A 20214-nucleotide genomic window follows, 5' to 3' on the forward strand; every position below is an offset into this window, starting at 1 on the left:
CCACGTCCCAGCGGCGCTAAGCCCGGTCCGGTCCCGCTCGCCTCCATGGAGGCGGCCAACGGGGCTGTGCCCGAGGGAGCGGCGGGGAGTTCCCGCGGCAGCGCGGCCGCCCCGTCGGGCAAGAAAGAGGTGAAGGTGGTGATCGTCGGGGACGGCGGCTGCGGGAAAACTTCGCTGCTGATGGTTTACGCCAAGGGCTCCTTCCCCGAGGTGAGGGCCCGCCCGGGGCTGCTGGGGACCGCTCGGTAAAGCGGCGGGTGCTGGGTGCTCGGTGCTGGTCCCCATCTAGAGCTGCTTCTCCTCCCTTTGCAGCAATACGCGCCGTCCGTCTTCGAGAAGTATACAACCAGCGTTACGGTGGGAAAAAAGGAGATCACCCTGAACCTGTACGATACGGCAGGTAAGGGTTGGTTTCACATCATTTCCATTTTCCCAGTTCCAACAGTATCGGTTCTGTGCGGCCGCTGCGATGGGATTGCACCCAAACCCACCCCTGGGTTTTAAAAATTTCAGATAAATACGCAGAAACTGCTTTTACCAGTGCAAAATGCTGCTCCTGTGTTTCTGTTCCTTCAGCTTTTGCTGTACCTACTTAAACCAGACTGATACTTGCAGACTGTAAAGCTGGATATATCTTCAAATTGCTTTTCTACTTGCACACTTTTAGCCTAATATTGCAGTCAAGACTGATAGAGATTGAAGTACTACACACAAAAAAATCTGTTACCTGTTGCATGCATGAATGTGCATTCCAGAAATAAAAAGGGTTGCTCATCTAATGGCATTTCTAGCCATGGGTTCATTATCTAGTTCACTGTCTTCACAACACAGTTTATTAAGAAAATCCCATCAGATAGCAAACACATCTGAAGGTGTTAAAGCCCAGTTCCCAGCTGCAAAGCATACATAATACAATCAACCAGGAGAATATTTTAATCCCCTGCCATGTGTGATCAAATAGCAGAGGAGAAAAAGCCTGGTTTGTGTTTGAAATAAAAGGCCTTGTAGCAGTAAAGGTTATTTGAAAATGCTGGTAGTTTGTTCAGGTTTATTTCAGGAACTTGTGAAATTGTTTGTGTTCAACTTCATTCAACAGGTCCCAAACTGTTACCCAGCTGCATTCCTAAATGAACCCTAAACCCTAGACACGTGCTCTATTTCAGCTCAGTGTAAATAATCTGTTTCAGTTCAAGCCTGTGGAGCTGTTCCAAATTTAATCCAAGACAAATAAGACTGGAATGCAGTCCATATTAATCTTTAATAGTAGTAAAACACACTTACCTTCTTGCATACCATATGTGATATCTGAATAAATAATTTAAAGGTTTTTAATCTAAAAGTAAATTTTATTGGTAATCTTTACTGCAGTGTAGCAAGATCCTGAGCACTCAATTTGCCAATCATGTTCCTGTGTCAATATTACTGTTCTCTAATCCAGTAATTTTGATAATGTAGCTTCTACTGAATGACAAGGGTTTTGTGATTAAGTGTCAAAGGAGAAGAGAAGGGCTGAACTCCAGTGTGAAAGATGGATTTCCTTAATACAGGGTGTTGGCACAAAGAACTTGTCACAGTGAACTTGCTGAGTTTTTATGTTTATTCACTGTCAGTGTGGAATTTTTGCCTGTCACAGGGTTCTTGGTACTTGTCTGGCTCATTTAAAGTCAAGCTACAGCTTCCAGCATTTGCCTTTGGAGTCTTTTCTAGGATTTAAGGAATGTGGGCTGGATCCAGACAGGTTCTGTGTGAACTCAGCTCTCTCAAGCCTAAGTGCCCAGATCCTTGCATCATGTGAGGGGTTCAGCTCTGTGCAAGACCTGCAGCCCAGACAACTCTGAACTCTGTGCTGGTGGCTTGTCTTGTTTCCTTGTTCAGGCATTTAACTTCAGCAGAAAGTGTCTACCCTTCCACATTTAGGTCACAGATATAAATACTGTCTCAGACTAAAGCAGTGCCCCAGAGAGGAACAGAGCAGGGTGTATTTTGTGTTAGGGAAGGGCTGGAGTTTTGGTTCTGTTTCTGAGCTGCTTACATAGTTTTGTTACAGATCTGTGTCACACTCAGTCATTCAAGCAGCTTTTCATCCCCTTTCTGAAACTGGAAGTTACACTAGAGGAAGAACTCACTTGAGCACACATTTTAGTCTCATCCTGTTTTTAATAACACAGAGTTGATGATGAGTTCCTTCTGGGTTATAAGAGTGGTGTCCTGTCCTTCCAAATCCAAATACTGCAGTAGAAGAGCATGGGGAGTGTCCAGTTGAGGAGACAAGAGAACTCCTGTCCCTCTGCCATGTGGATGCAGCATGGGTGATGCAGTTTTGGAATGGGTGTTTCACTCTGTTGAATTATTCTGTCATCTCATGCAGCAGCAGCTCATTAAATGCCTCTCTCAGCTGGGGTGGGAAAACAGCAGCAACTGCAGCTTTAAGAGGAGTCTAAACATACAATTTATTACTGGTTGTACAGTGGTTTAACAGTGCAGCATATTGCCAGTATTCCATGAATCATCTTCTGACTTACTCAGCTACCTGAGTTGGTCTTGTTCTTCCCTGAAATCCTGACACAGCTTTGTACTTGTGTTTTGCTTCTCAGCCTGAAAGGTTCCCAAATCAGATTATCATAAAATTACTTAACTGGGATCCAAAGGATGTAGATTCATTTCTAAGGAGAAGGGAGTCAGCTAAGTGCCATGTAGCAGTGTAGGGGAGGAGAAGGCAAAGCTGCTTTTCTAAAAAGTGTCACTGGATCTTAATGATGCACCTACTGCAGAAAGGACTTTGATATTTTCAGGATCTTGCTAAGAGCAACACTAAATGGAGCTGCATGTGCTTCAGCATCACAGAAAGGCAAAGGACAGGTTCAGCTCTGTGGGCTGTTTAAGGGAAGAAGGATTCTTTGTGTTGTTAAGTCCTGAGCAGCTTGAGACTCTGAGCTTGTCCTACTTACTGAAGGACACAAACAAAACACCTAAGAATCAAACATTCCAAGCTACCAAAGGTATTTTTTTCTTGAGATAAATTTTGGTTACAAACGAAGGTAATGAGTTAGTCTAAAATACGCTAGAGTAACAACTTTCTGTGTGACATTTCTACTGTGCTACTCTGTCTTCCTCATTAGAGACACCTCTTGCTGCTGCAGGAAGCTGGTGGTGTACACATGCAATGTGTAAAGGCTTTGTAACACCACTTGTCCCATCCACAAACAGGCTCTGCAGCTGCTTGTTCAATTCAGAGTTTCCCACTCCTTGCTGTGCTCCAGAGAGGCAGAGGCATTCAGAGGTAAATTAACTCTGTCATTTTTTACATACTAAGGGAGCAGCATTGATGCTTTAGCTGCAGCTCAGACACAAGGCTCAATTTCAGATGCTGTTTGGTGCAGGACTTTCTCAGACCAAAGAAAAGAGCTCTGCTGGGCTGGGGAGGAAGTTGTGCCTCATCTTTGTGGGTGCTTGCTCTGACTTGCAGGAAGCACACGCAAAGCCTTCAGAGGGGGGTTTCAGGTCTGTAATGACAGATGTTCAGGAGTCTGAGGCCTTAAGAGAAATTTTTAAAGCCAGTACATGCACAAGTAATTTTTCATAACTTTGAGAAGGAGGGTGCACCTGAGTAAGACAGAAAAACCCAACTTTTTCCTTGCAGTGTCTCCCCACCCCAAGTGTCCTACTGGCTCTGTTCCTGCCAAGAAAAAAGTCTGCCTCCCAGTTTTTTTCTGAAGTGAATAGTGCCAAAATGACAGCTGCCTAGCTAATAGCAATGGTATTCTCATGAAGCCTGCAGACTAACAAACCAAATAAAATCAGGTGCATTTCTCTGTGTCTGTGAGAGTTCCCCGTGGTGCAGTTTCATGTTGATCCCAAACACAAGAGTGAACATGGGGATGTGTGTAGGAAGTGGTTGGCTGCTCTGCCCTGGGTTGCAGGATATTGCGTTCTTCCTTACCCCTTGGTGGTGGTGAACAGTGCTGCTGTACATTAAGACAGCTCTTACCAAGTGGACTTCTTATAATTTTTACCCTCTCTTGTTAGTGGCAGTGGGTGCTGAGCTCCTTAATGGACTGAGCAACACACAGGCTGGCACATCTTCAGTGGGGAATTGGTGAAGGGGGGAGGAAAAGCAGACCCAGACCTGTGGTTTTACTTCTTCCCCTGTTCTTCAGCCATCCCCAGGGACAGCATTCAGGTGGCAAATAGATCAATAGATTAAGTCAAGGTTTCTTCTTCATTAAGTCTCCGAACAAAATCTCAAATGGAAAAGATTGTTTGTTTTTCTTCCTGAACTGCCAACTATATCTGGTAATTACTGCCTTCATGAACTTAATTTCTCAAAGCAAGACACCTTCACCTCCAGCCTGGTGATTACTGCTAAGTCAGATCTACAGCAAAGGGAAGAGTACAGGGCTGAAGCAAATTAGCTTCCTCTTGTCAAATCATGTGCTAGAACATCCCTAATCAAAAATCTGACAAATCCACTGCTTTTCCAGAATTCAGCAGCAGCCCTAAGATCTGCTGTGTAGTCCTGCTTCAAAGACCACTTAAGCCTGGCTCACGTTGCAGCATGTTCTGTAAAATCATGTCTTGTAAAATCGTGTGTGTGCTGCTGCAGATAGCAGCAGTGCTCAATTGCTGCTTCCTCTCAGCTCACTGGGCTGGCAAAAGCAAGTTTGCCACCCGATTTTTACTTCAGCATTCACATCTAGCAAACAAGGTGTTTCTTCTCCTCACAGCTCCACCTGTGCAGATGTATTTGGGAGAATGGAAACACCACCCAATTGCAAATGTTTTAAGTGATGCCTGTCAATTAAATTGATGATTGTCAAGCAGACTCCTTCTGCTGATTTTGCTTTTGAGCAGCAAGTTGGCAATCAGCTATAAGAACAGTTCTTTGGAGTTGGATAAAGTTGGGTATGTTTTATATTCTGAAACATTGGGGTTTTTTTCAGTGAAGAAGAATCTCCTGCATTTAAGGGAAGGAATTTTACAACCACGGAAAACTTTGTCTATGCAATTAAAATACTGTTGTCCTCAAGTATACATCTTTATGTATTGCCACCAGACTGCTTGTTAGAAGCAGAGACTTATTTACCCAAAATATTCTCTGTGTTTCAGGGCAGGAGGACTACGATCGGTTACGGCCTCTTTCTTACCAGAACACGAACGTCGTGTTGATTTGTTACGATGTCATGAACCCCACTAGCTATGATAATGTAGCAGCTAAGGTAAGAGGCTTTCATAATTGCTTCAGCCTTTTAAATGAATTACACAGGCCTGATACATGGCAGGTTGTCAGATTAAAAAAAGCCAACACTTTAGTGTCCTGAAGCCTGGGCATGTAGGTGCACAGATCACTCATCATGCTCTGAGCTGCAGGTCACAGACCTCCTTAGAGCTGAAGCTCACCCCTTCGTGGCTCCTAAGTGCTGAGAACTCTGCAGTACACTAAAAAGGTCACAAACCAGCAGTGAAGTTGCTGCTTTATTAATAGTGATGTCAGATGAACAAGACTACACACAGGCATTTAAGATTCAAGTCCACTTCCATCATACACATCTTCGTTCATGACTTCCAAAATGCTGAGACCGCCCTGCGGATAAATGCTGGCTCTGTTCTTTACATTTATAGTTTTGATTTCAGAAAAAGAAAGAAAGAAACAAAGAAAACCAAACCAGACTAAAAGGCTTTGTTTTTCTCCCATCAGTGGTATCCTGAAGTAAACCACTTCTGCCGAGGTGTCCCGCTGGTGCTGATCGGCTGCAAGACGGACCTGAGGAAAGACAAAGAACAGCTCCGTAAGCTCAGGGCTGCTAAGCAGGAACCCATTACTTACAGCCAGGTAAATAACAGTGCATTTGAAGTGGGGTCCTCTTTGCAAGAGATGAAACACCCTCCTTTTCAATGGCATCATTGCTCACAAGTGCAACCACAGATACTCCAAAATGAGGTGATCGCAGTGTCCAGAACTCTGGACACTAACAGGAATTCCTGTAAGTCCTTTTTGGAAGTGGCCAAATCACCACCCATTTTAGGACCAAAGTAAGGAGAAATTTGAACTGTTTTGCATATCTGAAAGGAAACCAGGCCCATTACATCTCATTCTTGTTTCCTTTCACAGCCAAGTTAAAAATTTCTATGCCTCAACAAGTAGATCAACATCTAGATCACCATGGGGGAAAAACCATCCTAGTTCCCAGTGCCTCAGTTTATTACCAATGTTTATTACCAATTACTCAGTTTATTACCAACCCTGCACTGTATTGAGAGGCTGTTTCTTTCTTCCTGACCTCACGATACAAAAATGTACAAAATAATCCCCTTTTTTTCCCATCTCACCTTCCTTCTCTCGCACATCAGGTTTACATTGTTTCTTACCTTTTGCTCTGTACAGGGTGAAGCAGCTTGTCAGCAGATTAATGCAGAAATTTATCTGGAGTGCTCAGCAAAATGTCGTGAAAACATAGAAAATGTTTTTAAAAAAGCAACAACCATTGCACTGAATGCCATGAAAAAAGCCAAGCGCCGAAAGAAGCAGACAGCGTGCTCAGTGTTATGATCTGGACTGCAAGAGAGCACTTGAGAGCCAAGCAATTCAGGTTTTAAAACCAACATAACCTTAAAGACTTTTTTTCCCCACCCCCCCCATTATTTGTTGATATTTCTGAAACAATTTTTATTTTAAATTTTTTTATTATGTTCAGTATTTTTGCACTTGTGTTGCACGGTGGTGATAAAGTTTTCAAAGCTCTTTATCAAGTGTGCCTTTGTCCATCTGGTTTCTGCTCTTAACTGCAAAGTGACCACCAAGTCTTGGACTCCCTATTTAAACTGCAGGGAACAGCAGCTGTTAGTATGTGACTTCATTAGTGGCATATTTTCCCTCAGAAAAATAAAAAGCAGCTTTTGAGGAGACAAATGGCAGTTATCATAATGTTTTCAAGTTATTTCATTTGGTGCAAGTGTTATGAGTTGGCCCCAAGCAGCACCAGTGCACAGAGGGAGCATCCACTACTGCCCCTCTTCCACCCAACTTGTTTTGGTTAAGACTTGCAAATCCCTACAAGCTTAAAACATAAAACTAAAAAGAAAAGAAGTTTGTGCCCATCTTGAACTACAGAAAAATAGAAGTGTGCAGCCCTTCCTCCATGAGAAATGCTTGTTAGTAAAAGCCAGCACAACACCTCACCCAGTACAAAACTGAAACATCAACATGCAGGAAGTTCCTGCATTTACCCTCAGCTCCACAGCAGAAATCTTTCTTGGTTTTTGACCTGAGTTTCTCATTCTGCAGAACTGAAATGACTCAGCATGTGCAGAGCTCCCCAACTCTGGAGAACCAGGGCCACTGCTCAGATCCAGCAGGTTCCAGCATCGCTCTCAAAATAAAACAATTTACATTTCATACATGGAGAGTTCAAAGGAGGAAAGAACAACCCCACAGGGTGTGCAGAAGTTAACATAGCAACACACAGCCCAGCTAATATGGAAGTTATTCAAAATATGCAAATTGCAATTTATTATTCATCCCTGCAGGACAGCAACACTGTGAAGGTAACTTGGCTAGCCTGGCAGCAACACAACAACTGATGACACCATTTCAAGTCTGTAGTACACATAATTTCTTCATGAGGACAGGTACAGGGAGAAGGGCATAATTTTCACCATCTTCCCAGTCTGGGCTTTGTACTGGCTCTGAGGAAGCCACCCTTAGGAGGGACACTGCCTAAAGCAGCACAAAGTATTGGCCTTAGGAAGTACAGGTGTTAAGAGCACCCAAAACAAGCTTATTTGGATGAGTAAGTTGAAGTACAAGCAGCACAAGGAATTAAGCAGGACAGCAGTCAGGATTTGTCCCCTGCCATCCTCCTGAACCAGAGTTTACATTCTCTTAGTCATCAGTACAACTGGAGCACCTAAATAAAATGTTTAATATCTCTGCTGAGCCTGTCTTCCCCTTTCCAGAACAGCACTGGGAGCAAGAAAATACTGAAACCAGAAACCAATGTGCAAACGTGCTTTATGCCACTGATCAAGGGAAAATGTTTTCTCAAAAATCAACCCAAAAGGCAGTGTATTTGTTATTAAAAAGGGGCTGAAGCAGTTCCATATTGAGTGGTTTATTTGAGGTCTATTTCCAGGCCTGGACAGATGACCTGGTCTCCCTGGAAGAGGACTAGCAGACTTCCATTTAAAAACGCCTTGCTTTTGTTTTCAAAAGAGGGTTTATCTATCTTTAAATAGCTTTTTTGAAGTATATATAGCAGCAGAATGGTACAAAGATGGGTGTGTTGGGGTTTTTTTCACAGTACAGACATGTTAATATTGCCACTAAAAATATGCCTTAAACAAATGCCTTTAAAAAACAGCATTCTGTCTGTATTACAGATCAACCTGGAGTGGTCATAAACCTTTGCAAATCCAATACCCAGAATTTCAATAATAAAACTGGAAAGTGTTAAATATCATTCCAGAATTGGAATTACAGTAGATCTCACATTCTCCCACTGCTGGCACTTCACCAGGCAGGTGCATGCTGCCCTATATACAGGGAAAAAAAATAGAAAAAAAAAAAAAAAAGCAAATACATTCTGTATTAAATATACATAAATAGCAGGACTGCAGACTGGAGAGCCATGCTTGTGTAACACTGAGTCTGTGCTGGCAGAGTCCATGTCCTTCAGCAGACACAGGGATGGACAAGTCCTTCTGAGCCCATCCACAGGGTCACTGAGGTTTAGTAGGATCTGTCCCAAAGCCAGTGGGGATGGGAGGAGATTTCACAGCTTCTTCATTTTGTCTTTTTTTTCTGGAGTTTAGTGTGCACCACTTTGAGAGTAGTGAGGAAGTTCCCGAGGAAGAGCAGCAGAAATGTAAATGCCAACACAAAAACCTGAGAAGGGGGGAAAAAAGGGTGAGAGTTGAGGGTGCTGCTTGGGCCACAGTGAAGGGAACTCTGAGGGAGGTTGGTAGACAAGTCCAGGGGGACACCAGCACAAACATCACAGCCAAATACATGTCCCCACATCCACTGTGTGTTTATGGGAAGTATATTTTTTATCAGCATTTACTACTGTTTAATATTACAACACAAATTATTCTCCACATAAGTGGACTCTATCAACAAGTACAATCATTAAGTCTTATCTAGTGGATTAACATTCAGCTACAAGCACTTTTACTCAACAGCTGTGGCATGGGGAAGGCCATATTCCTCCTGAACAAAGTAAGCACACCAGCTGCACCAAGATCTGGCCAAAATAATGACCATCAGATTATCTGGACCACTGGATGCCTGATGGGGTCCAGTCTGAATCTACAGGAGCAATTCCATAGCTGGAAAATGCATGGATGTGTTTGATGATGACAGCAGTTGAGAAAGCAGATGGAAAGATGCCTAAAAGTGGGGCAATAAAGTGGATAATGTGTTTTTCAATTGATTCATTGCCATGATTTTATTGTGATCATATTTTTAACACATGGATCAGCCATAAAGCACCACCAGCAGCTGTTGCTATTAAATGCCCAACAGCATATTAAACAGCAAGAACATGGTGAGATGTTTACCCACCTACATATTCTTCCCTCTACACCCTCTGTCTTTCAGTTTGCATGGTCACCCGTGGGTGCAAGTTTCCCCACAGTAACTCACATTTATTTCAAGTCCTCTGATACTGTCTCTGTGCCACATCATCCTGAGATACTTAAGAAGGGATCAGATGCCCAAAAGTCTTTAAGGTTGTGGCTAAGCAGCCCCCTCTCCCTGTAGCCATACTCTTTCTGAGCAGAACCAACACCCACCTGCCATTCTTTGCATTCCTTATGCCTTGACAATCCAAATAGTGTGATTGCATTATATAGCTGCCAGAACTAAAAAGAAGAAGAAGAAAAAAAAGTGTAATTACAAGCAAAAAAACCCAAACCTTAGAAACATTTGCCATGGGTCCGTGTGATCTAAAGCACCTTTAAAGCAGTGGCAGATCCTCCCAGGCCATGTGCCCCAAAGTTAGGAACAGAATTTTTCAACTTACATGCCCAAAGAACAAGAAAGGAAGGAGAAATGTCAGCCCCCGCCACATCCAGGACTGAAATCCTTCTGGAAAAGGTTAACAAAAAAGGCAGAGTGAGCAGAGAGGAGCCAGGACTGGAGCTGCAGCCCTCCCCACCCAGACCACCCCATAAGAGGCTGTTCCCACCCTGCTCTGCAATATCCAACCAACTTAAAAATACACACTTGAAGGTGTGGAAAAGGGAGGAGGATGAAGATGCCCAGAACCTTCATCTTAACCCTTTCAAGAGCTGAGGGAGATCAAGAGCCCTCTACTCAGGACCTGCAAAGAAGGTGAAAAACCTCCCTGATGCAGGACACGAGCAGGGACTGACAGCTCTGCAAAACTTCCTCTAGGAAGGCCTCTCCCTATCACCCTCTCCCTATCACAGCAGCTAAAACCTGAGCAAACTTAACAAAGCCTCACCTACTGTAAGATCCAAGTGGTTTCTCTCCCCCAAAGCACGAAGTCTATAAAGGCAGCCCCTTTGGTAATAATACTGTAGGAACTGAACACAACCTGGAGAGGAGAGAGGACACATCCTTGTGTTGGCTACTCAGAAGTGTGAGAGATGTAACAAACTGTTTTAATAATGTGCAATCCAACAGAACTTAATTATTGTCTGCATTTGTACACTGTATATTTGCATGGCAGGATATAGATTTGTATGGTTTAGTACTCCAGTATTTACCAAGCAGTGTTTTCTTTTAAGCACATGAGATACAAAACCTACTCCATGAACTAGCAAGGCAAAATATACTCACTCTGAAAGATGGAAAAGGCTAAAAATTGGCTGCGAAACATTTGATACATGAGTCCATCTGGCCTGAAAACAAAATACAGAGGAGGTCCATTTGTTTGGTAGAAAGCATCCAATGCAGTGCCCTTGCCCCTCATGGCCAACCCAGATCCCACCAGCAAATGAACAAGTGCCTGGTACCCAGCCTGCTCCACCTCACTGGGAGCCCAGAGACAGTGCTGCAGCCCCACAGCACAACCCTGGCTCAGAGGAAATGCTCTCACTGGTGAGGTTTCCCCTCTCCAACACACACAAATTCCCCTCTCATTCATTTGTTTATTGTGGTTTTCTCCAGGCAGCCACCAACGCCCTTCAGCAGCATCAGCATCAAGACTCCAAAGGGGGGAGTTGAGTGGTTGTGCTCCTTATCCTGAGGGTAGTTCAGGATAAACAAAGGACAGGGGATCTTCTGCTCCAGCCACTGCCTCATCCCTCATTTTTAAACAGTTTTTAAATATTACCTAATCAGCTGAGCCAGGGGCCACACATTGGTTGCATTGCTTTGTTCCTTGACAAACCCATGGGAAGGTAACTTGAGTTTTTGGCTTTTACACTGGTTGTAATCTGGATTCAGTAAAGGCACCAAACAGATTCCTTTTGTGGTGTCCTCCCTCTAAAGTGCTGCTTGCTTGCTTGCTCAGTTACACACAGAAACAGAAATTGGGAGATTTGAGAGATTTTACTACCATCTTACTTACCACCATTGTACTACCACAACTACAGCCCAGGGTTTGGTGGTTTTTTTGTGTTGGTTGGGGTTTTTTTCATTATTTTTTTTTTTTAACACAGACTTGCAGTGTTGTATTATCACTGAAAACATCCCGAAGATCAAACAAATACCAAGTCTGACACTTTGCCATGTACCCATGCAGCTAAAGCTTCGTACTGGATGATGCAAGGATGGTGAAACAGGCTTGAAACACCTTGAGCACACTTACCATGTTAACATAACTCCAGACAGGAATGTGGAGACATAATGATGAGACACCCACCAGCCTTTGATCCTGAACAGAAAAAAAAACACCATGGCAGTTAGACCAAAACCATGGATTTTAGCATTTTAAATCCAACTTTATAGACAAAAAAATTATCCTGATTTGGGAGAACTTGGGGGGGATCCTGACAGGGAACAAAATCATTGGCTCTACTCTAGCAAAAGGGATGCTGTAGAGGTTTATATGATACCACAGCTTAATTGGGGCACAAATCCAGGACTGCTGGAGGGAGGTTGAGGACCAGGGTCCATCTCTCTTGCTCCCACAAGTTCTGCAGCACAGCAGGAAGCAGCAGTCCTCACAGCACAAGGTGCCAGGGTGACTGATGACACACAAGTTTCAGCCCACACACCCTTTTTTAGTCTGTGCCATCCATCAGGTGATGTTTCCAAGTCCCTCCTTTGAGATAGCTCTTCCTTTCAGACACAAAAGCTGCAGAAAGCTTTGAGAATTACAGTAAAATGAGCAAGGGCTGTAGTGAGCACCACAGCAGCAAGACCTCAGCACCCTGCCTTAGGATACCCCTGCTAAGGGTGCCATACAGAAACAAAGGCTTGGAATAAGGATTGTGGAATGGTTTGAGTTGGAAGGGAACTTGAAGATCATCTAGTTCCAACTTCCATCATCTTTCAGTTACATTCCCCCAGGGTTTTACTTGTGTACCCACATTTTTCTACAGTAATCTCCTACCCACCAGCTTTCTCTCATCATGACTTTTAATTTAGCTCAGTGCTTCATGAGATTTGCCAGTGACCCATGGGCTGTAAGCTCCAGGCACAGAGCCAGCACCTTGGGTCAGTTTTTTCACCAAAACCACTCAAATCTCAAGTGGTCACATCTTGAAAGCAACCATGGAAACCAGAGACAAGAGACCTTGCAAAGAGGCATCAGCATCTTGGATTTGCTGGAATTCAGCACAAAGATGAATTTGATTTTGGAGGTTGTTTTTCTTTTAAGGACATTTCATGCTTTAAATAGATTTCTGCAGGTGGCACAGTACCTTGATCCATTGCTAATGAGAATGCTTTCCCGTATCGTCAGTGTGCAGTAATACCACACTAACAGAAAGTTAAACACTTCATCTGTCACCCTGTTAAACAGAAAAAAAAACAACAACACACGGGAAAAAATATTCTGTTATAAATGCACATTGAAAACAAAACAAAATTATTTTTCCTCCCTCCCTCCCTTTAGGTGAATGAAAATCTGGATGAGCAAGGCCAAAGACACCAAGCCCCAGTCCTGAGTATCTCTACTCCACACACAGAACTACACACATGAGCAGCACTGGTGGGTTCTAGAGTCCTTTCTTCCAGTGAGAAGAGCCCCATGACATCACACTGCAGATCCTGAGCCAATAAGCAGGTATGCAGAGATGACACTAATTCCTTCTGAAGGAGAGAAAGCACCACAGACGCTGCAGATGATCCAATTTAGAGGCATTTCCTGGCTAATTCAATGAGATTCCACGAGATCTATATAAACCAAATCAACTGAAAGAGCAGAAGAGCACTACACTCAGGATGGGGGAAAACCAAACCCAAAAACTTCATTTTGCCACGTGCAAACCCCTGAAGCCAAGAGAATTTGGGGCAGCCTCTGTCCATGGCACCACCGTTCCCTGGTACAATCCTGTATTCACCTAGACCTGAGAGGCCTCAGTGGAAGTGCCCAGATCCAACACCTTCCCGTTTTTCAAACAAAATGGCATAGTGGAAGCTTGTTGGTGCTCAGATGACCTCGAGATAACGTTTCAGGTCTGATCATTTCATGCAAATCTTCTTTCGTTGTCTTTGCAAGCCCAGAGCTGCAGCACAGTGCCAGTCCCTGCCTGGGACAAACTGTGAGCAAAATCAACTGCTTGTTCCCAAGCACAGCATGAGGCCAGGAAAAGGATGAATCAGGAAACAACATGTTGGACTTCTCTTAGTTACAAGAGACTCCAAAAGAAAGTAAACCAAGGAAAAACAAGTAGCTAAAAACCAGGTCCTGTTGGTGTTGAAGAGGTCCGAAAGGTGTCCCGCTGCCCAGCTACTCAAAGCCTAAACATTTCCAGAGCTCATGTCACCATCCTCAACAGAAGGGCACAGTCAGTTCAAAACCAACATGTTTTTATTCAAAATACTTGATTAAAAGTAAAAAAGCAGCTTACCTGTAGTGGAGAATAAACCTGCAGGTGATGGCCCCGAGTAACAAGATGATCGTCAGATAAAGTTTGAACTTCTCGTACTCATCCTTGTATGCAAACCTGGCAGGGAACAGCCTCTACCAGAACGTGGCTTCATTTTTTTCAAGCCAGATACAAATCCACATGCCCAGCCTCAGAGACATGAGGTTTTGTTTAAAACATGTAGAAAACCAGCAGCTGGCACTGAGAAGCAGCATTCTGCCTGCAGGGACCTTCCAGGCTGCACAGCTATTACACTGCAAGACAACTCAATAGCTTAAGTCCATAAAGGCTGATTTCTGGGTTGGCATGATAAGAATTAAAACTTGAAAAAAAAAAACAAACCCAAACACAAAACCTCTCCATTTTCTGGAGCTCTGCATGCCTACAAGCCACAATACCATTTTTTACTGCAATATTTCTCTTACATTTCAAGCAGCAGGCTGGGCTTCAAAGCAAGCAATGGACAGACTCCACCAGAGCTCATGAAACAAGAGCCTGGGCCCATGTCATAGTCCAAGCTGCTCATCCTCAACATTTCATCTTTTATCATATCTAAAGAAACCCATTCCCATATCTGTACTTGAGTCCAAACCAACTGCTGGGTCCAGGTAACCCCAAAATTCACACGTGCAGAAACGTTCACTTACTTTGCTTGGTTACTCAGGAGTGTGACATTCACGTTTCCCAGCACCAGATTTAAATAGAGGCTGAAAGACAAAAAAAGAAATAAATAAAAGCAGACCCGTGTAAATCTGTTTATTTGATTGCTGCAGGATCAAAGTTAAGACCAAAGCCACATTTGCTGGTGTTTTTTAATTAAGGCAAACTGGAGAGATAGACTACAGAAAAGGATTTAAACATGGGAAGGTTGGTCAGCATTTCAAAGAAGTTAAGAGAAAAGGTTTATTTTCCTGGTGTCTTTTCTGTGCTACACTCTACTGGTGAGATAGTGTGCATTGTCCAAAACCTGAAATAATGGGGAGAAACTGAAAGAAAAGCTTCTGCTAGAACCTTCTGAGGGCTTGCAACATCACACAACCCTCACAAATTGAAATAAAAAGTGAAATAAATCAAGCAACCCCATTTGAAGCAAAGCACAAATTTTAAGTCCAATAAGCACTGTTTCTTGTGCTTATTTAGTTTTTTAAAATTCCAGCACAGGGAAACATCAGTGCAGAACAGTGAACTTCACTGATCTCTTGCCAGTGCAGTGTTAACTTTTATTTTAACAAGAAGCCCCGTGCTGCCCAGGGGCAGTTCCATTTCCAGCCACTGCCAGCTGATGAACTCAGTGTACAACTGACACCGTGGCTCAGCAAGAGACTCAGACTAATTCAGTCTTACATTTCTTCAACATGCACATTTGTCCTTCAGGAACACCACCAACTGTGAACACTTGAAAAAAAAAGGAAAAATCAGCCTTCCTGGAGCATGTGTCTGCCTGGTGAAGCACATACCCATTCTTCTTTGGCAAGTAGGCCTCCATGTCAAAGAAAGCATTTTGCCTCTCCTTGATCTGGGTGCTGAGCTCCTGAATGAGAGCAAACTCCTCAGGACTGGCTCTGGGCTTGCACCTGCAAGCACACAGAAACAAGATATTCCTGTTGGTGTTTTTATTGACTTTTCATTAAAAGGAAATTAACGTTGTCATAAAAGCCAGGGCTTTTTAGTTAACGAGCTAACTCTGTGAGCTGATGCCATTGCCCTCTTTGCTCCTGTATTTCTGCAGCACCCCTTTGCTTACCATGATTTTATTTCACTGCCTGGTTTATGCCATTTTAAGTTATTTCTACCAGCTGGCTTACAAATCACCTTCTCTTTTCATCTCAGCTCAGAGACAGGATCCAGTACCTCTTCCCTAGCAGAGCCCTTAGAGAACAGTATGCTTTTTTTTGCAGGGACTCCTTTCAATTTGGGACTTTTGAGTGAGGGTTTAGGCACTGCCCTTGCAGAGGCATTAAATGTTTCAAGAGGCAACAAAGCACACAGCTGATGATTTACTAAGAAACTGTGGTTTTACCAATTAATGTATACCAGAGAGCAGTTGCATCAGCAACCCCAGGTGCTGGAGGTTGTGCTTCCAGACCTGCACACAAGGCATTTGGCCCCTGGGGATCAGCCAGAGACACTTCCCTCCTGTAAATCCACCCAGGAGCAAGTTACACCTTCAGGTTCAAGGACTGATGCTGCTCTTCCCGTGCGGCTCACGGAGCAAAGCTTTGCTCACCTAGCAAAACACGTGGACCAAAAGCTGTGTGGTCCTGCAGCATATGGCACGTACTGCAAGGATGCAAACCCAAGCAGGCTCCCTCAGAGATCTTCTTTATTTACCGGGCTCCATCTCTCAGGGGGTTACCAACATTTTATCTGGCTGCGATAAACGGAGGTGACCCAAGATTAATACGGAGCAAAAATCACCACTGTGACATAGACTGAGCATTAAAATGCTAAAAATACAAAATGTTTCAAGCCTTTGGGAAGGAGAAATATCCCATCCCCACCTCCTCCACCCTCCAGGTCTCCTGTTACCGTTGCAGGCTGTGCTTCAGATCTCTCAGTGTTTTCTTCTGCCGGTGTATGGAGGTGCTGCAGGCTGTCTGCAAGTTGGTGACTTCCTCCAGTTTCTGCCTGTAAACTTTGTGTGTTTCCTGCAGGAGAAGAAAAGATAATTGGTAGAAAAAGCCCTGCTAGGCTACATATTGCTTTTGGCCCTCACCTCTGAAGGAAGTGAGTAAAAACTTGGTTTTCTGAGTCAACAGGCACACCTGGCAAACAAGCAAGGAGAGGGTGATGCCAAACCACCATGGATCCAACATGGATCCAACCCTAATGAAGGTCCTGCAGAACAAAGAGCATCCTCTGTGCCTGCCTCCTTTCCTCTTTGTAACCAGCTTTCCCACTCAGGAGCTTCCCAGCCCCATCCCACCCCTGTAATGATGCTCTAATCCTCAGTTGATCCCCATCAAACAGGTGGCTACACCACAGAGCAGCATCTCTGATTTCACAGCCAGATTACATGTGGTGGGGGGGGAAATAAAGATGAAAGATGAGGACACAAAGAAAAAGACAAACCCAGCCCTGGGGACTGAGATGCCTCCTGGCCACCACTGCCATCTCAGTGCAGGTTACATGGCTATTTGCCTGACTGCTTTATCTACCAGCACATCAATGACCACAGAAAATTACATCCTGTTGTCCCAGACCATAAATATGGTGTTAAAACCATACAAAGCAAATCTTTGTTCTCCCCCTCTTCAGAACCAGTTCATGATTTACAAGAGAAATGCAAAACAAGCTCTGGTATCTGATTTAAAAACCTTAATAACCAAACTAACCGTGTCCAGGAACCACAGTTCTGGTGGCTTCAGGATTGGTTTGGCTTTGCTAAACTTTGGGGTTCCCTGGACTGCAGAGTATCTCCTTCTTTGGATGTCACATAACAGCATCTTTTACAAGGCTGTTTTCAAAGGGTACAAGAAGCTTTTTGCCAAGAAACTGTTCAAGTATTTACTGGAAACATAAACAGACAAGTTGAGAGCTGGTGAATTCTACAGCTAGCAAAAAAACCATCAGGATAATGATTTCAAAATGACACTGGTATTTAGAATAACCTTTGCTGGTAGAGCAGTTATTTATTTACCAAGAGAGGGGATTGTCTACAAAGTGGGCTCACCAGCAGCACAGAATTTATATTAAGACATATGACCCATGGGGAGGAGGGGCAAAGCACTTTTTCATTTGCAGGACATTCAAGGGGAGCCCTCACAGAGCTTTTTCCAAGCCAAACCCTGGTTTACACATTCATATGCAGGGTATAAATTGATAAGCCCATTTTCCCATGTTCCTGCCCCAAAACTGTAACATCCTGCAGCCCCAAGCTTTCTCAGACTGCTGTTCCAGAGATGAGGCACAACCCAAACGACACCAATCTGCAGATGTGGCTGGTGAGATGCTTTTTGCAAACCTGGGTGTTCCTCAACCCCATCTCATAGCTGCTCCCCACAGCAGCCCCTTTGACGCCCCTCATGTCGGAGCTTCCCAAACAGTTGGGATTTATACTCTAAATATCAAGGTTTGACTCAAGCACAGCTGGGGAGTACAGAGGTTTCCTCCAAAGCAAACTGAACCATCACCTGGAGCAGGGTTCACATCCCCAGGACAGCTGCTTGGGAGCCGATGGATGTCACCTCAACTTGTCACCTCTACATTACCAACCACTGGACAACAACCACACCTCAGGCCACCATCAGCTGAGACCCACCAAGAAGCATTTCTACTTTTTTGGGAGGAAACTGAGGCAGGGTTAGATCATTGACATTTTGCTGTGGTTTAAGTCAGACATGAGCAGAGTGCTCTGCAAGAAGGCTGGTGCAAAAAGGTGACCAGCAAAACCACACCAGCACAATTCCCACAACACCCAACCACCACCTTCCCTCCTGAACTGCCTTTTAATTAAGACAACAAGCTAAACTGCATTATTTTACCTTTTTTGTTATTTTTTTGCGGTGCACCCACTCAGGCAGAGGAGAGCAGCCACTCGTGCTTTAAAACCAGCATAAAGCTTTCAAGCACATGTAGAGGCAGAGCAGTGATGCCAGGCAGGGGAGGGATGGCTTCTGGAGGGAAAAGCACTTGGGAGACACAGCTCTCAGCCTCTGCTCCGAACTCTTTCTGTCCCTCAAAGCATTTCTGCAAGGTAGACACGGAAATTAAACTCTGGCCAGGTGCTGCTTGCAGCACAGGCGTTACCTGCCTCACTCCTTGTGCCCTGGGTGCAGGAAAACGCCGGGTCACCCTTTGTCACCCTTCCTCACCCTTTGTCATCCTTGCTCCAGCGGCGGGAACCTTGGTACCGCAGCCCCTCGGTGCCTCAGCGGACACACCCGGGGCCTCGGCCCCAGTTCGGTCCGGGCCGTTCCGGGGTCGCACAGCACCCGGCTGCGCACCGGGGCCCGGGGGGGTTTCTGGGGTGCTGTGCAGGGTGCGCCCCGGGCCTGCGGCGAAGGCGCTGTTCATGCGTGGCCCTGCCGGGCGCAGAGAGGAGGGGGCGAAGCGTTCCGCACCTCTGGAATCTCCTCGGCAAGGCCGTCCCGGGGGCAGCGCAGGGAAACCCCGGGATGCGCACCGCGCTTCTGAAGGTTGGGGGGCAGCCCATGGGCGAGCCCTGTGTGGCAGGAAGATGCAAAGCGGCGCCAGGCAAGGCAGCGCAGCTTTGCGCGGGGTGAGGGAAGTAGCGAACGCGGCGCAGGGCGGAAGACGATGCCGCGCAGCGTCTCACGACCCCGTCGCGGAGCCGCGGAGCCCCCCGCCTCACCTGGAGCTGCCGGAACTCCTCCTCCAGCTCCCGCCACTCGCCGTGGCACCGCTCCAGCTGCACCCTCATGGCGGGGCGGGAGATGCGGGGAAGATGCGGGGGAGATGCGGGGAAGATGCGGGGAAGATGCGGGGAAGATGCGGGGAAGATGGGCGGGAGATGCCCGGCGCGGAGCACCCGGCAGCGCCAGCCCTTGCCGCCGGCACGAGCCCGCAGCCCGGCCCGGGGGCCGCGTGCGCCCCTGACGTCATCGCGCGGGGAGCCGAGCGCGGCGCCGCCGTGGCTCGCGCCACCCCTCCCGCCCCGCCCCGTCCTCCGCCCGCCTGAGGTGAGGAAACGCCTCAGCCCGACCCGACCCGACCCAACCTCGGTCCCGGTCACCTCCAGGGGACCCCAGCGCTTCCCCCGGCTCCCTCCTTGTTATGGCGGAGCCTGAATGGCTGAAGGGGGAGATAATTCCCTCCGTGTGGCATTGGCGGAGCCGCCGTGCCGCGGGGATGATCCCCTCAGAGCGATCTGGTGTCTGAGGTGATGGCGGCCCCGCCCGGCTGGGAGCCGGGGCAGAGCGGGTGGCTGATAGCAAAGATAAAGTGAGGAGATGATTCCTTATCTTCTTTTTTTTGTTATCATGAGAACAAAAAGCCGCTTGGGGGTAGGACTGGCGAACTGGGAGCGGGGCCTGGGGGGCCCCGGGCTGAAGGAGGGGAAGAGCACACAGCTCCGGGGGCTGAGGGTGAGGGAAAGGCGCGGAGCACAGGGCTGAGGGGGCTGCACCGGAGGTGAGGAGGCCGCAAGTGTAGGTACTGAGCCTCCTGTAATAGCGGTGTGTTAGAGAAAGATGGAAATAGGCAAAGTGAATGAAAAAGGGGAAAGGAAGGGAAAAAAAAATAGAATGGGGA

At 45.8% G+C, this 20214-nt stretch overlaps 2 protein-coding genes across 3 annotated transcripts; one reads left to right on the forward strand and one right to left on the reverse strand.

Annotated features, from left to right (window-relative positions):
• RHOF (ras homolog family member F, filopodia associated) lies at window positions 1–8048 on the forward strand. Of its 2 annotated transcripts, XM_030460764.1 has the most exons (6): window positions 1–210; window positions 313–400; window positions 5107–5216; window positions 5696–5830; window positions 6383–6587; window positions 7283–8048. In XM_030460764.1, the coding sequence occupies exons 1-5, from the start codon at window positions 46–48 to the stop codon at window positions 6545–6547; spliced, it is 663 nt and encodes a 220-aa protein (XP_030316624.1). In that variant the 5' UTR covers window positions 1–45; the 3' UTR covers window positions 6548–6587; window positions 7283–8048. The 2 variants fall into 2 exon arrangements, with proteins under 2 accessions (XP_030316624.1, XP_030316623.1); XM_030460763.1 differs by lacking the exon at window positions 7283–8048 and having other exon boundaries at window positions 6383–6672.
• A 731-nt stretch (window positions 8049–8779) lies between these two features.
• Window positions 8780–19416, reverse strand: TMEM120B (transmembrane protein 120B). Its single transcript, XM_030460687.1, has 12 exons — window positions 19316–19416; window positions 16531–16649; window positions 15459–15575; window positions 14649–14708; window positions 13984–14079; window positions 12832–12921; window positions 11775–11840; window positions 10802–10863; window positions 10464–10556; window positions 10020–10084; window positions 9790–9858; window positions 8780–8881 (listed from the first exon to the last, which is right to left on the reverse strand). Exons 1-12 carry the CDS (start codon window positions 19382–19384, stop codon window positions 8780–8782), a joined length of 1008 nt encoding a protein of 335 aa, XP_030316547.1. The 5' UTR covers window positions 19385–19416.
• Between the last annotated feature and the right edge of the window lie 798 nt (window positions 19417–20214).

Source organism: Calypte anna, chromosome 15 (genome assembly GCF_003957555.1).
Source record: "Calypte anna isolate BGI_N300 chromosome 15, bCalAnn1_v1.p, whole genome shotgun sequence".
NCBI lineage: Eukaryota > Metazoa > Chordata > Aves > Apodiformes > Trochilidae > Calypte > Calypte anna.

Excerpts from the sequence above, each read along its gene's own strand:
- RHOF (XM_030460764.1), top strand. The coding sequence starts at position 46 with ATGGAGGCGGCCAACGGGGCTGTGCCCGAGGGAGCGGCGGGGAGTTCC. Across the intron at positions 211-312 it reads CCAAGGGCTCCTTCCCCGAG|CAATACGCGCCGTCCGTCTT; the intron begins GTGAGGGCCCGC and ends CTCCCTTTGCAG. Across the intron at positions 5,217-5,695 it reads ATGATAATGTAGCAGCTAAG|TGGTATCCTGAAGTAAACCA; the intron begins GTAAGAGGCTTT and ends TTCTCCCATCAG.
- TMEM120B (XM_030460687.1), bottom strand. The coding sequence starts at position 19,384 with ATGAGGGTGCAGCTGGAGCGGTGCCACGGCGAGTGGCGGGAGCTGGAG. Across the intron at positions 14,080-14,648 it reads CTCCTGAGTAACCAAGCAAA|GTTTGCATACAAGGATGAGT; the intron begins GTAAGTGAACGT and ends GTTCCCTGCCAG. Across the intron at positions 10,864-11,774 it reads TCTGGAGTTATGTTAACATG|GCCAGATGGACTCATGTATC; the intron begins GTAAGTGTGCTC and ends TTTTGTTTTCAG.